Source organism: Bison bison, unplaced genomic scaffold (genome assembly GCF_000754665.1).
Source record: "Bison bison bison isolate TAMUID 2011002044 unplaced genomic scaffold, Bison_UMD1.0 scf7180017864218, whole genome shotgun sequence".
In the NCBI taxonomy this organism is placed as follows: domain Eukaryota; kingdom Metazoa; phylum Chordata; class Mammalia; order Artiodactyla; family Bovidae; genus Bison; species Bison bison.
In genome coordinates this window covers 4,821,169-4,837,673 of record NW_011494790.1, presented here as the reverse complement: position 1 = coordinate 4,837,673, position 16,505 = coordinate 4,821,169, and the positions used below count along the sequence as shown (strand labels likewise).

Sequence of the window (16,505 nt, the reverse complement as noted above, 5' to 3'; positions counted from 1 at the left end):
AACCACAACTGAAGTGGTAATAATAGCATTTCAGTTTGCTCACTATGATAGCTTTTAGTTCAAGTATGTGAAAACTCTGGTCACCTGATGTGAAGAGCCAACTCACTGGAAAAGACCCTGATGCTGGGAAAGATTGAGGGTAGGAGGAGATAGGGGCAGCAGAGGATGAGATGGTTAGATGGCATCACTGACTCAATGGACATGAGTCTGAGCAAACTCTGGGAGATAGTGAAGGACACGGAAGCCTGGCATGCTGCCATCCATGGGGATGCAAAGAGTTGGAGATGACTGAACAACAACAACAATCTGAGAATACTCCCCAAGTCTGGGAGTGTATTTTGGTGTATACAAAAAGGATCATTATATCAATTATCATTTAAAAATTTTAAAGAACTGGAAATAGACTTTAGTCAATGTTTTTAAATTGAGCTTTCTAACCTTCACACCCACATCATTATTTACAACTTGCTGATCTTCATGTGGTTTCAAATCTTTTCCAGAGTCTTCATTAGTCTCTTCATCTTTTAATCTATGTACAATGGTTTGAACAGTTTTGACCATATTCTTAAGCTCATCCGGATATGGTGTTGGATATCTCTTCAAATTTCCCTCCTACAGAAATAAAATAAGTGATAAATTAAATTATCTCACAATTCAAAATACAGGTATTTCTTTAAAAAAAACGTTTATTGGAGTATAGTTGATTTACAATGTTGTGTTATTTTCTGCTGTAGAGCTAACTGAATCAGCTACGCCTATACACAGATGGACTCTTTTTCAGGTTTCCCATATAGGCCATTACAGAGTATTGAGTAGAGGTCCCTCTCTATACAGAAGGTTCCTATTAGTTATCTACAGATAAATATTTCTAACACCAATCTCAAAATTTAATCTATAGTCCATCTTAATTATACTACATACCTAGCTCATAACGTAACTGTGAAGACAGATGATAGGCCTTTGAAAGCATTTTAGATCAATAAATGTATGGTTTTATTGATAGTAAAAAAAAAAAAAAAACTTCACAGTTACAGATTTCAATGTTTTAAAAGCTTTTTTTAGTAGACTTAAATATATTCCATTTGGAGATATATGGTATGGATATTGCCAACACTGCACTTGGCTTTGAAACAGATACATGTTTTCCAGCTAGATAATTATGCAAACAGACATAAAATTCCTACATTATGATGACTTATGTGCCAGAAACCAAACAACTCTAAGATCAGCCTAATCATCATTTTCTAGAATTCAGCCAGCTTTATTATACAAGGGAAAAATAATCACATCCATAACTAACTTGGAAATGTGTATTTGCTACTTCTATTACTACAACACAGTCTCATAAAGAAACAAAATGTTCCCCTCAAAGAGTTGTTCATCCCTTTAATATATAAATAAATAATTAAAGAAAGGAAAGGGGGAAACAATAATCTGTTTTGCTCTTTTATTTATGTACACTATGAAATTTGTTTTTTATTCACACAATTTTATATTATTCTCAAATACTTTCACATCATAAATGTAGTGGATCAATAAAATTTCAAGTGCCTTGAGGGTAAGGAATGAAACAAATACTTCTTTGTATCTCTGAAAATAGCACAGATGAGCTATATGCTGCTGCTGAGTCACTTCAGTCGTGTCTGACTCTGTGCGACCCCATAGATGGCAGCCCACCAGGATGCCCGGTCCCTGGGATTCTCCAGGCAAGAACACTGGAGTGGGTTGCCATTTCCTTCTCCAATGCATGAAAGTGAAAAGTGAAAGTGAAGTCGCTCAGTCGTGTCCGACCCTCAGCGACCCCATGGACTGCAGCCCTCCAGGCTCCTCCATCCATGGGATTTTCCAGGCAAGAGTACTGGAGTGGGGTGCCATTGCCTTCTCTGAAAATAGCACAGATGAGCTATATAGTACCTAATAAATGCAGGCTTCCCAGGTGGTGCTAGTGGTAAAGAGCCCGCCTGCCAATGCAGGATACAGTAGGAGACACAGGGTTGAGAGGATCCCTGGAGGAGGGGTCCCCTGGAGGTGGGGTCCCCTGGAGGTGGGGTCCCCTGGAGGAGGGATCCCCCTGGCAACCCACTCCAGGATTCTTGCTGGGAGGATCCCATGGACAGAGGAGCCTGGTAGGCTTATGGTCCACGGGGTCGCAAAGAGTCAGACAGGACTGAAACGATTTAGCATACATGCAACTTATTTAAAATTTAAGAGACCTGTTTAAAATTTGAAGGAAAAAAGAACAGACTCACTCTGGGAGGTGCCTCCCTTTCATCTTTGTCTTCATCACATTCAAACGCCACTTGAGCTCGCTGTTTTCTCTGTTCCTCCCACAATGAAGGATTAAAACTTTCATTATCTGATATAAACATAACTAGAGAAAAACAGAAACAAACAAAACCCCACTACATTTTACTATAATTATGAAAAACTGTTACTTGCTCATAATTTTATAAGATGTTCATTATAATAAATCAAGACTGTCGATGTCAGCAGCTATAAATGCTACACTAACAACTAGGCTGTATTTCTAACATTTCTTCACAACAGCAATCACACATCTTTTCTTTCTTAAAGCTGATTTGTCTTGTTTTTTTATGAGAAAGATTTCTGAAGAGAATAGAATATAATTAGCACACTATAGATACGTAATTGTGTGTAGCTCCCTACAAAAAATAACACGGTAATACACAAATCATTTCATTCAAGTTTTGGCATTCAGAAATCTTAATTCCAATATTGTTTATTATGTACTAGAGGAAGGGAGTTAACACAGAAAAATGGAAATATTTTGGTAAAAAATGACTACCCTGATGGCCCCTACTTGCATTAAACATTATACATAGTTTGACTATGTAAACAAAGTGATTGCAAGATATTCTTTATATCAAAACTAAGGAAAATTTAAAATTTAACAAACTCAACACTTACATATCCTGCCTGCTATCTGATACAATATTAAATACTTAACAGATGTCAAAGTTTTTTGCTTCCTCTTAGGCAACGAAAACAAAAGGTAAGGCTTAAAAAATCGATCCATTTGACCAAGAGATTAATATATATCATTATACATTAATCCACTGCACAAATCCATTTAATTGCACAAAGTCATTATGGATTAATATATATCACCTTAAAGAAGTTTGTGCAATTAAAAAAAAAAATCACAACTTACTTTCTGCCCATTAAAAGAAAACAAAAGAGATTAAAAGCACCTTTTTAGTTAATAGAAAAACAGATAATCCAAATACAGTCAGTTTGATTATTTCCACAAAACCGGCATAATTATCATTTATTTTTAGTCCTTCTTTTGGGCTTCCTACCCTTCTTTAAGCTCATATCCACAGGAAGAATACCATGAAACCAAATACTAACAACAGGAATAAAACTTTATTTACCTTTTTATTTGTTTTAATTACTCAGTTCAAAATTTTTTACTTGCTTTGTGTTGTTGCTTAATATTAAATGAATTACAGTGTTTGTTTGTGCAACGAGGTTCAAATTCCTGGGAAGCCTTCCTGACATACTTTTTGTGGTATACTCGGAAAAGCAAGCAGAGCCAAGCAGTTTCCAACAAAGTCTACTTCCAGGATTGAGAGAGAGGATTTCCCCTCCCATCTTAGGGTTGTTCTGCTACCAGAAGCATTCTTGAAGAGAATCTAATAAAACACTACAGATGTGTGACTTTGTGCAATTCCCTACAAAAAGTAACATGGTAATTATATAAATATTTCATTCAAGGTTTGGCACTCAGAACTTGTCTTCCTAATTCCAATACTGTTCGTTATGTACTAGAGGTGAGGATGAGGGTTAAGACTCCCAATCCTCAGCCCAGCCCAAAGATCTCTAAGAGTTTTAGATTATATCAAAGCAATTTTACATCAGAATTTTTTCAGAACCCCAAGGAAAGTAACTTTTACCATTCCTCTCACTACTGTCAACTTCTGGTCACCTATACTTTCTACCCTTTAGTATAAATCTCACATCTTTTGAGATTCAGGGCATCAGGCAGTAACATTACTTTTTCTGCATTTTAGAGGCCATTAGATCTGATCACACTGGCATATTCATTCGGGATTCTAGCATTTGCATAGCATGTTTCTCTCTACCTATATGTCATAAGTGAAAGTCACTCGGTTGTGTCTGACTCTTTGCAATCCCATGGACTATACACAGTCCATGGAATTCTCTAGGCCAGAATACTGGAGTGGGTAGCCTTTCCCTTCTCCAGGGGATCTTCCCAACCCAGGGATTGAACCCAGGTTTCCCACACTGCAGGCAGATTCTTTACCGAATAAGGCACCAGGGAAGCCCAAGAATACTGGAGTGGGTAGCCTATCCCTTCTCCAGCAATTTTCCTGACCCAGGAATCGATCCGGGGTCTCCTGCATTGCAGGCGGATTCTTTACCAACTGAGCTATCAGGAAAGCCCTATCTACCTAAGACCTGCCAAAATCCTGAATGATGACAAATGTGTGATGACCCCAATAACACAGTACAATACAATTTCATAATTTCTTGATGTCCTCAATTTCAGTGTCCATCTGCATCTCACCCATGTGATTCAAAATCATGGTACTCCTCAAGACCTTAGCTTGTGTAATACCTGACCACTCCATTTGTCCTTCTAAATCATTCACTTATTATTGCTGGTAAGTGTTGAGTTCCTTAACCTCATTTCCTTTCCTTCCTGTAAAAGAATTCTTTTACTCCCTTCTCTATTCACCTTAGATTTCATGACATATTATTTGTACCACTCTCATCTTTTTTCCCCCTTTCCTTAAGTCATACCTACCCAGTAAATCCTGTAACATGGTATTTCAATCACCTACCTTCTGAGCCTTGGAATTCAACCAGAGAAAAATGATATAACCTTGTGGTTTAGAACCACTACAAATTTATGGTATTCCTTACTCTTTGTTCCATCTTCAACACTGCTCAGGAATTCATTCCAAGTCAGCCTGCTCTCCCACACAAAATCACCACCACTTAGCTCAAATGCCCTTCCCCCAACCTTTTCAGGCAATTTTCTCTTTGACTTCACTGAGAAAGTAAATATAATAAAAACCCTCAGACTGATGCTGCTCCCCAATATCCTGTTAGTTATAAATTCATTGTTATATGGATCCATTCTTTCCGTTTTTCCTGTTTAAGACTGATTCCTCTAACCAGGCTTAAGGTACCACACCTTCTCTTTCAAATTTACCCATCATTATCCCCCTGTCACATCATGAGCTTCTTGAAATTAAGTATTTAAGATCTTAAATACTTAGATCTGGGACTTCTCTGGCGATCCAGTTGTTACAAGACTCTGTGCTTGCAATGCACAGGACGTGGGTTCAATACCTGGTTGGGGAACAAACACCCCACATGCCTCAAGAAGCAGCCAGGGGTGGGGCAAAGATCTTAAATACTTAGATCTAACACAATTCCTGGCACATGCGTGGTAATAAAAATAGAATGAATTAAATGTGAAGTGTCTACTCTCAAAGTATGAAAAATTCCACCTTAAGCACATTATGTTTTCTGACTTATTTCTCAGACACTGTGATAAAGGAAAATGCTTCTCTTTCAGTTAAAAAGAAATTCAGCTGCCTGACCATTCAAAATGTAGTTTCTGATTCAGTACTGTGAGTATACTAGTTATAGTGCTCTCATTATACCCATAGTGAAATACTTTACACATGAACTCTAAGGGAACTCAGAATATTATGAACTTATCTCATACTTTTCTGTTGAAGTCTCCCCACACTAAAATGCATCTAACAAAATCAAAGGAATCATTTAAGGAAACATGGTATAGATATACCTCTAAATTCAACTATATATAACTCTGAGATGCTGCCTTATTTTCCCATTTTCAGAGAACTTCATTAACCAATTCTCTAAATTTTCTTCAAACTAGTAAAAGTCTTTGAGACTTAAAATTCAATTCACATCTTTGCTATACTTTATCAGTTATTAGTTTTTTTTTTTTTTAAAGAAAAGAGATTCTTAAATTCCTACCATCCTCAGTTCTTGGCTGCTGAGGGAACATGTAGTTAGTAAGCACCATTTTCTGGGTCTCTGAATCAGTCTCTTTTTGAAGAGGTATCAGGGGTTTGGACTAGGAAAAGAAAATAAATATTTAATTTTCAATAATCCTATAACAAATACATATTGAGCAATACTTCTGAATAAGTACTCATCATTTTTTCTAGGTTACAAAAAATTTTAATATACATAATAAAACTTTAAACATTGATTTGAAACCTTTTACAAAACTAAAAAATAAAATTTAGCTTTTAATACAAAGCAAACTCATACTGTATTGCAATTATCACTATCAATAGTTTTAAAAGTTCTCATATATTAAGTACATTACATATATCCACAGTCCAATAATTACTTATCACAGTGATTTTAATAACACCAAAAACTAAGCCTCTTCATTTTATGTTATTTTGCCCCTACTAGCATTCCCCTTGGAGAAGATGCTTTTGCAGAAACGAGTTAAGAGGTTTAGTCTAGTTATTTGCAGGTTTATTTTAGCTGAAAACAGAGTACAAACAGTAGGCTGTAACCTTTTCTTTTCTCTCTTATCCCTGTGTCTCCTTTCTCCATTGATTCAACACCAAGTTACTCACGGGCAGAGCTGGAAACTCCAATTATTTCAGATCTCATTTTTCCTTACAACTTTTCCCCTATCTAGTTATTAAGTGTTCTCAATTTACTTCTTAAAATAACTAATATTTTTGCCAGCCTATTGACCTAACATTCTACCAATCTAAGCCTTGGCTAACTCCAGACAAGCAGGAACAATCCAATTCTCCCCTCAACCTGCCACTCCACCAATTAAGTCTTTGGACTTACTCTTGTGAAAACTGTGCCACTAGCTAATGTCATCCTATAATCTTACTTCCATTCAGTTATTTCCTCTGTGCCCCTATCCTTGTTTCACAGTAAAGATACTGCCCTGTGTCTCAAACATCATCAGTGAGAACTTTCTTGGCCTTCTCAGATAATAGCAATGGTAGACATACTCCCTTCCCAAAGACAGCACTGCCCTATAGCCTTTTCAGATACAAGTTGCTGCTTCTCCCACACTGCATAAATCCTAGTTCAGTAGGTGGAGATAGTTTACAAATGCTACAAGATCATTACTTCTCTTTCAAGTATAAACACCCCTTCTTTTGAGAAAGATTAAGCCCTGCTTCACTCAAGCTCCTTTCCTAATATATGTCTCTCAATGACCTTCTAATAGTATCCAACTTCTTCTGACTCTTTTATGCCAAATCCTTCAATAGTAATGTGTAATTCTATAGATATAAAAATGACACAGCCATACTGTTAGCCCAATGATTTCTCAGTAGATGAGAAGTGGGTTGGAAGAAGCAAAGAAATCTACTTAGGTGGAAATATCAAAATTATCTGGGAGGGACTTCCCTGGTGGCCATGTAGTTAGGATGTTGGGCTTTCACTGCTATGGTTCAATCCCAGGTTGGAGAACTGAGATCATGCAAGCTGTGTGGCATGGCAAAAAAAAAAAAAAAAGAACACAACTAAATTTAATTACACAGGTAGTTACATAAAAGACAAAGTTAAAAAAAATTATCTGGGATGGGAATTCTCCAGCAGTCCAGTGGTCAGGGTTCTGGGTTTGATCCTTGGTTGGGGAATATCACATGTTATGTGATGTGACTAAATAAATAAATAAAATTTTAAAGGTAAAATTTATGTTAAAAAATTATCTGAGAGGCTTCTAAAAAACTAATCACACTCCTAAAAAAGTTCAAAATTAACTGTGGCAACGGTTGTACAATTCTATGAATATATTAAAACCTCAGAATTATGCACTTTAGGTGAGCTGTACAGTACGTGATTTTTATTTCAATAAATGCACTATAAGAAAACGAATCATCTTTTATTGAGAGCAGACAGAAAGAGATTGAGAACTATTTATTCCCTAAATACTTAACTCTCCATTCCCTAAATACTTAACTCCAATGATCTATTTCCAATTATCCAGTTATCCAGTTATATCCTTCTACTCCTTTGTCGTAATTTCTCTAATATAGCCTGTTAATGTTCCTGCTCTGAAATCTAAAATTACTTGTTCAACAAGTATTTTCTAAGTGCCTCCTATATGCAAAGCACTATGACAGGCACTAGGTATAGAGTGGTGAGCAAACTGTCTTTACTGATTCTGTAGAGCTTACAGTATATGAGACGAGGGACAGAGACAACAAAATAAACTACAATACAATGTAAGAGCTAGGTAGAGAGGGTACAGGGTGCTAAGAAAACACAAAGAAGGAGGTATTTGCTTACCAATCTTGAGTGATGAGGAAAGCATTCCTGAAAGAAAGCTCTCCTCGATGAGGATGAATAGACGTTAACAGGTAAGAAGAAGAAGGAAGAATGCTCCAGGAGCACAGAACTCATTTGGGGAAATGAGAATAAAGATGTGAGGGGAGGAGATAAAACTAGACAATAACAAGACTCAAAGATCAGTTGAGTTATAGTGTGGTTCTGAATGAATTAGGGTGATAGAAGATTAGGCGCTGTGGCAACACTGGAGGAAGAGACCTCTCAGGAAGCTATCTCAATGATCTTAAGTCAACACTATCCAACAGAAATATAATATGAGATAAAAAATGAGAACCATAGATAATTTACAGTTTTCTGGTAGCCACGTTTCTAAAAAGAGATTAAATTAATTTTGACAATGTATTTAATCTAAACTTATTCAAAATACTGTCATTTTAATGTGTAATCAATAATAAAAATTGTGATTCATTTTACACTCTGTTCATATTAAGTGTAGAAAATTTAATGTGTATTTTACACTGATAGCACATCTCAATTTGGACTAGTCACAATGACTATTGTTTTGGACAGTGCAGGTCTAACCGAAAGATGATGGTGGACTCTATTTAAGGGAAGGAGGAGCAGGGATAAAGCAAAGCACAGAAACATCTGATATATTAATATTTAATGGTTAAGCCTAGACAGTTTGGTGATTCACTGCACTGAAGTATAGGGAGAATCAGTAGTTAAAAATTACATTCTCAGATCTCTGTCTCCAGCAAGTACTTTTTACTGACCTAGGGAACCCTGGAAAAGAAAAAGATCTGAAGTAGAAGATGAAATATTCAGTTTTAGGTTGGTTGAATTTGAGACATCTAAGGCGCAGTGTTAAGCAGCGAGTGTGAAGTTAAGGAAAGAGAACTGGGCTGAAGACAATTATTAAAAATAATGATGATATAGTCAGTAACTGGTATCTGTAGTTCAAATGGTAAAGAATCTGCCTGCAATGCAGGAGACCTGGGTTCGATCCCTGGGCTGGGAAGATCCTTTGGAGAAGGGAATGGCTACCTACTCCAGTGTTCTTGCCTGGAGAATCCCATGGACAGAGGAGCCTGGTGGGCTACCGTCCATGGGATCACAGAGTCAAACACGACAGAGCCACTAACACTACTAAGAGAGTCAGTAACTGGTATAGAGAAAGTAAATAAACCAGAGCCTAGAGCACCATGAGGGGCTTCAACATAAAAGATACTGGCAGAAAAAAATTCCTGAAAAGGAAACTAAGGAGTGCTCAGTCAAAAGACAACCAGCAGAGCATGTAACACAGACTTCATGCAGACTCCTCATTTCATTGCTCCTACCTACTTGCTCATCAATCCCACCAAGACTGTCACTCTCTTCAACTTTCAACTTTATCACTATCATTCTTTCCTGTCTTGGCTTCTCTTTCCATACCTCACCTTATCTCTTTATAACCAATTTCCTGCCAATTACCAAGACCTCCTTGTTGCATTGGCCTTCTCTTGCACCTGGGTTGACAAAGTACAACCCAGAATTATTCCAACTGCATGCTTTCTCTATATCACACGGTTGAGCACATTCGTATTAACAAGGTTGTGGTAAAAACTTTAAGACTCCCAATGCTGCTTGAAAATTCTTCCACACTTCCTAAATTGAATTTTGAAGAAGATAGTATCTTTGAAAACAATTTTTAATGAAAATAGGATTCAAGAACTGCTAAGAGTTTGGAAAATGTTACATTCTAAGAATTTTACCACGTACATTTTTAGCCCTTCCTCTCACAAACTTCACACCCAAGATCCCTTCAACAATGTATGAATACTTGCCAGAGCTTTTGATTCCATCAGCTTCCACTCCAGTTATCCATCACTCTCTAATATCCTTAATCCCAATCTCCATAGAGCCTCTTTCCAACAACTAATAAACATGCTCTCTTATCTTGCCCCTAGTTACCAATTTCTTTCTGTTCTATTCCTTTTCTTTCTTATCCAACCTTCTTAAAAGACTAATCAATAACCATAGATTTCCATTCAGTCATTTATTTATTCCTTAAACTACTTCAATCTGGTATTTGACATATACTTCTAAAACTGCATTAGCTATAGCCAAGGTAAGTTGGCAAGATAGGTATGACTTGCCAAAATATAACTGATGTTTTTCAGACTTCATTTGAACTAATCTCTCATTAGCATTTATCCTGTTGCAACTCCTTTCTTCAGGCCAGCTGTTTCATCCTTATCTTAAAAAACACTGTCATATAGTTCTCTTTCTACCTCTATAGCCACTCCTTCAAAGCCTAGTAACCTGTTTGCCACTTAAATGTTAGTATTCCACAGGATTAATCCATCCCTAACATTAAAAAGAGAAGGAAACGGCAACCCACTCCAGTATTTTTGCCTGGAGAATCCCAGGGACAGAGGAGCCTGGTGGACTGCCGTCTATGGGGTCTCACAGAGTCGGACACGACTGAAGTGACTTAGCAGCAGCAGCAACTTTAAAAAAATAATTTGACAACAATCCCCTTTGAGAAAATAATAAAAAGCTATGAAACCACTCCCAAGAAAAAGTGATTAAGATGATGGGCTGATATCTCTTCTTATGCTACAAGTCTTCTATAAATCTTACAAATAAAAGGAATAAATATATAGCAGTACTGTGAAAAAAGGAATTAGGTCTTCAAGAGCAATTTTAAGAAATCCTTGGAGGTTAAAAATTAAAAGAATGGAGAAACCAAGAGCACAGAAACCTTAGTTTAAAACAAGGTGGCAGGTGGTGGTCATGGTATTGGTTCAGGGTCACTCGAATTGTTCTGAGTGTCAACTCAATATACCAAAGGTACTTCAAACCCAATAAACCTAACTAGAACTTAATACCTTTATATCTTGTGGTTCTCCGTTATGGAATCAGTATCCACCTAGTCACTCAGGGTATACCTCTGAGGCTGATGTTTGCCTTTACTCCTTTTCTTCTCACATACATGCATTTTCCACACATTCTATTGATGTGATGTTTAAAGTTATGTCCTAAATACAGTCTTTTCACTGGCTCTGTCATCACCGCTTTACTTCAGCCAACATTTTCTGTTGACCTGAGTATGGCAATGGCCTTCAGTAGGCCTTCCCACTGGCATAACCCCTGCTAAATCCATCTTCCATAATGCAGACCCCAAAGCCTTTCTAATAGATCCATCTGACCATGCCACTTGCCTGCCTGTATGTTACACAGGTTCTTTATCTCCTATAGTAGTGCTGGCGTGTATCCCAGGATCACTTCTCTTAAACTGATTACATATATGAATAATCGATTTTAACTATAATGATCAAACATTCAATTTGCCTGGGACATTCCTATTTTTACACTTACTATTCATTCTGACAATTATCATAGAGGACCTTTTCACTATCAAGTGTCCTAGTAAAGCCAATAAATTACACTGAACCTAAGCACAACAATTTTCCTCTGAGCCTAAATATGGCTTTAGAATCCTTTTAAAAATTATAATTTATCAAAGTTGACACGTAAAATTTAAAAAATCTGTTTGTCATCCCTGATACATAATGCAAGTTCCTTTGTATGGCATATAAGATCCTCCATGACCTGGTCTGTGTCTACCTCTGGGGCCTCATGTCCAACTCTTCCACCTTACAGGTTATGCTCTAGTCATAAAACCACTTGTAGAGACACTGATCACACTGCTTTACTAATAAGTGCTTAGGCTGCTGATATCCCTTCTAACCAGAACACTCTTCCTCTTTCGTCGTTTAATACTATTACTCTCTTGAGAAGATTTATTCCTCTTTTAGGCACAGCAGGCATTTCCTCCTCTGGGAAACTGGCCTTTATATCCCCAAGTGACGTGCCCCTTCTCTGATCCTGAAGCCTATCAAGTCTTTTACCATACTGTATTAAAACAACTTTCTTAATACCCTTATTTGGCCCATCTTAGTTTGCCTGGCACAGAGTAGTTGTTCAATAAATGGTTCCTGAATAAGAATGACAAAATGAATGAGGGATGAATGATCAACTGTTTTGTTTGGACCTTCTAGAGACTTATGACGGAGAAGGCAATGGCACCCCACTCCAGTACTCTTGCCTGGAAAATCCCATGGATGGAGGAACCTGGAAGGCTGCAGTCCATGGGATCGCTGAGGTCGGACACAACTGAGCAACTTCACTTTCACGCATTGGGGACGGAAATGGCAACCCACTCCAGTGTTCTTGCCTGGAGAATCCCAGGGACGGGGGAGCCTGGTGGGTTGCTGTCTATGGGGTCGCACAGAGTCGGACATGACTGAAGCAACTTAGCAGCAGCAGCAGCAGCAGAGACTTATGAAAGATTATGTTACTGCATGTACTGCCTATAGGTTTATTTTCTTCATGGTCAGTGAAATGTCCAGAAGCAATTTATTTTCATAATTTATAATCAAACAACTTTCACATATTTTTCTCCCCTACATTTCAACCTTTTACATGGAAATGACTACCTCATACTGTAAGGGAGGTTTTATAGCCACATCACATATGTTTTACTATTTATTACTTTGCTAGACTAAGGAAAACAAAGCCCCATATCATAATTTTAAAAGTAATTTACAAATGAGGTGCAAGAAGAGGTGAATGAGAGAACACTGTACACACGCTATGCTATTAATTTCACCTTAATAAGTCATCTGGCACAATTTATCCATAGCAGTTCTAATATACTAACAGTTCAGAGCCCTCAAGACCAAGAGCCATGTCTCATTCATATTGTTGTAATAGGTACTTGAGCCAGAGCCCAGCAGATGTTTAAACATTTTGTGAGTCCAGCAGCTAAACTTCATATCAGACTTAAAATGTAAATATTCAAGTAAAAGAGATATACATATATACACACACATGTATATATACATGAACTGACACATTTAATAGATGTAGTAATCACTTGTGTTCAAGTTCTAATGAAAACAAAAGTATCATTTTAATACTTCTTTTTCTAATTCATAGAACAAATAGATATACAGACTGATTCATAAATGTGGAGCAATATCAACTTAAGGTTTTTAAGATATTATTAAGAGTTGGGGGAAAGGGTTTCTTAGTTAGGAAGTTTAGAGAATTCTGAAATATAGACAAGAGGGTTTCTTTACTATCAGAACACATCAGGGTTGCTAACATAATCCAAAAGAGGGATATAACATGTCTCCCAAGCAAATTTGATGATGGAATTTAGGACTATCATATGAGACTTGTGTATCTAAGCCTTCCATGGGAAAACACAGCTTTAGATAAATCATAAAGTATTGCTCAGACACTAAGCATTAACTTATTAAATGGATCAGTAAATTTTATATTCTGTTTTGTTTAAAAACATTTACTAGTAAGAAATACTTGAGAATAGATACAGAAAAAATGGTTTCCTCATAATTACAGATGAGGTAGTCCTTATTCTTTTCTTTTTGTTCAGGACCTACAATCCATTATTATGGTGACATTATACAAGAGATTTCTTATCCATTAAAACAAGCTTAACAACAGTCTACACAATGAAACTTAGCTAGGCTACTAAGATATGTTCATTGCCCCAGCCTTCTTTCTTTCCATGCACTATAATACACTTAAATCAAACTTTAACCCTCACCATTCCACTAAAACTATTACTCTTCAACATCAATAACTACATCTATCTTAATAAACCCAATGGCCAATTAGCAGTCCTCATATACCTAATTCATCAAAAACACCTGACTTAGTTCATCTTTCCTGAAGTACTTTCTTCATATGTCTCTCTAGATAACACATTCTCTTGTTGGCTGCTGCTTTTTATTTTCTTTCTGGGATCCCTTTTCATTCCTGAGTTCAATGTTTGACCTTCTTCTCTATCTTTTCTAGTAACTGAATGTACTTCCATGGTATAAAATTCCCTTTGCACAATGCTGACTCCCAAATTTTATCTCCAGCCAATACCTGAGTTGCAATTATAGATACTCAACTAAAGACTTGACGTTCATAAAATCAAACTATTAACTTTATCCCCAAACTTACTCCTCTCCCCTCTTTCCTATCTCAGAAAATGGCAACTCCAATATTGTACTTTCTGAGGTTAAAAACCTAAAAGTCATACTTGTTTCAGTTCTTTCTCTGAAGTTCCATATTTAGTCCATCAGTAAGTCCCTCTGGCGATAGCTTTCTTAAAAATGCATCCCAAATCGAAGCTCTCCTCACAATCTCCACTCCTATCGTATTAGGTGAAATCCAGCAACATGTCCTTCTAAACTAACTGCAACAGCTTTCTTACTTAACTTTTGCTTCCAATACAGAATATCCCACCCTCACCCTCAGCACCCACAGTCCATTCTTCACAAAGCAGCCAGAACGATCTTTTAAAAATGTAAATCATATCTCATTATTTCCTAGAATGAAATACTTCAACAGATTTCTTTCTGCTGCTGCTGCTGCTAAGTCGCTTCAGTCATGTCCGACTCTGTGCGACCCCAGAGATGGCAGCCCACCAGGCTCCCCCATCCCTGAGATTCTCCAGGCAAGAACATTGGAGTGGGTTGCCATTTCCTTCTCCAATGCATAAAAAGTGAAAAGTGAAAGTGAAGTCGCTCAGTCGTGTCTGATTCCTAGCGACCACATGGACTACAGCCTACCAGGCTCCTCCGTCCATGGGATTTTCCAGGCAAGAGTACTGGAGTGGTTTGCCATTGCCTTCTCCAATATTTCTTTCTACCTCAGAGTAAAACCCCAAGGGATTAGCATGGCCTACAAGGTCCTAGGTGATCTACTCTCAGTTTTCCTCTCCGGATCTAATTGTATATGTTTTCTCCCTTGCTTATTACATTCCAGTCCTCTGGGCTTTCATCTGTTCCTCAGTCACACTGAGCTCATTCCAATATTGGGATCTTTATTCTTAGTATTCTTTAAATGCACCCCTCACCCAACTCACATCATGGCTCGCTCTTAATTTCATTTGAGAAACCGCTCTACTGTTCCCTTCTTCAGACAGGTATTTCCTAAATCACTCAATTTAAAATAGTATATTTACTCCAACCCTGCTACTGTTCCGATGCCTAGCAAACTCTTTCTCTGTAGTTCTGAAACATTATTACTTAGTTATTAATTTATCTCGGGTGTCTCCCATGAGAATGTGAACTCAATGAGAACCTAAGAAGATTCTATCTGCTTCATCAGTCTAACTGGCTCCCAGAGTCGTTCACATCCTACTATAAGCTTTTAATAAATGTCTGCCAAAGAAAATTTCAAGGAACAACTCTTAATTCCTTAGAAATACCTCTCTAAGGTTTGTCAAAGTGTTTGATTAGAAACATAATTTAAATTATCAAATGTATACAGATATAAACCACAGAGAGTCTCTATGAAAACATTAAAAACTTAGGGAAGATTTTGTCCTAATGTATTCTTTTACAAATTTAGGAAAAGTCAGGCCAAAAAGGACTTCATGAATCTACACATATTTCACAAAAATGATCTGTATCTGTATGTTTTTACATGTGTATCAGATTAGAACTACTCTTAAATAGTCCTAAATAAATTAGAATGCATAATCAATTTACAAAATCAGAATGCCTACCTGATTATCTGAGAGCCACATAGCAGTCAATTGCTGTAGCTTTGTAAAGCTAAAGGGCAAATTTTTTAATCTGTGGGAAAAAAATGCAAACGAAAATTAAACTTTAAAAATGAGAAATGTTAAAATGAGAACTGGATCTAATGGTCTTCTAAATAATGTTATGTTATTGCATATGAAAATAGGAGAAAAATATTTAATTCAGGAGAAAATCAATTATAGGTCTTTGAACAGGACATAAGACATAATACTATCCAGTTTTATAAGAATTAATTTTAAAAATACAAATCTTCTGTTGAATCAATTTGGTTGGGGGGAAAATTGGATAATTTAATAACCTCAAAAAAATTACCTAGGGAAATCTAGCAACTATCCATACTTTAATGCAAAGGCAAGGACAAATTAAACAAACAATATTTCATAAAATTGCTTTGGATGTTTTATTTGCTAGAGAGAACAAATTGTTACAGGAACCACTCTTAATAAGAATTTGTTATGTTATAAATATTGTACTCTTTAATTATTTCACTGTGAGCCAGCACTTTCATACTCAAGACTATTTTAACATTATAATGAGTGAAAATTAAGTAACAGAGATACTTAGTACAATGCTAACTTGAAACAG

At 36.7% G+C, this 16,505-nt stretch overlaps 1 protein-coding gene across 6 annotated transcripts in view; it reads right to left on the bottom strand.

Annotated features, from left to right (window-relative positions):
- Positions 1–16,505, bottom strand: part of ERBB2IP (erbb2 interacting protein) — a 129,699-nt gene that overhangs the window by 29,027 nt on the left and 84,167 nt on the right. For all 6 annotated transcript variants that reach the window (XM_010845536.1, XM_010845537.1, XM_010845538.1 and 3 more), the window contains exons 14-17: positions 15,884–15,953; positions 6,004–6,103; positions 2,250–2,371; positions 439–612 (exon numbers count right to left, since the gene is read on the bottom strand). In XM_010845536.1, coding sequence (XP_010843838.1) covers positions 439–612; positions 2,250–2,371; positions 6,004–6,103; positions 15,884–15,953 — 466 coding nt within the window. The remainder of the gene's footprint in view (positions 1–438; positions 613–2,249; positions 2,372–6,003; positions 6,104–15,883; positions 15,954–16,505) is intronic.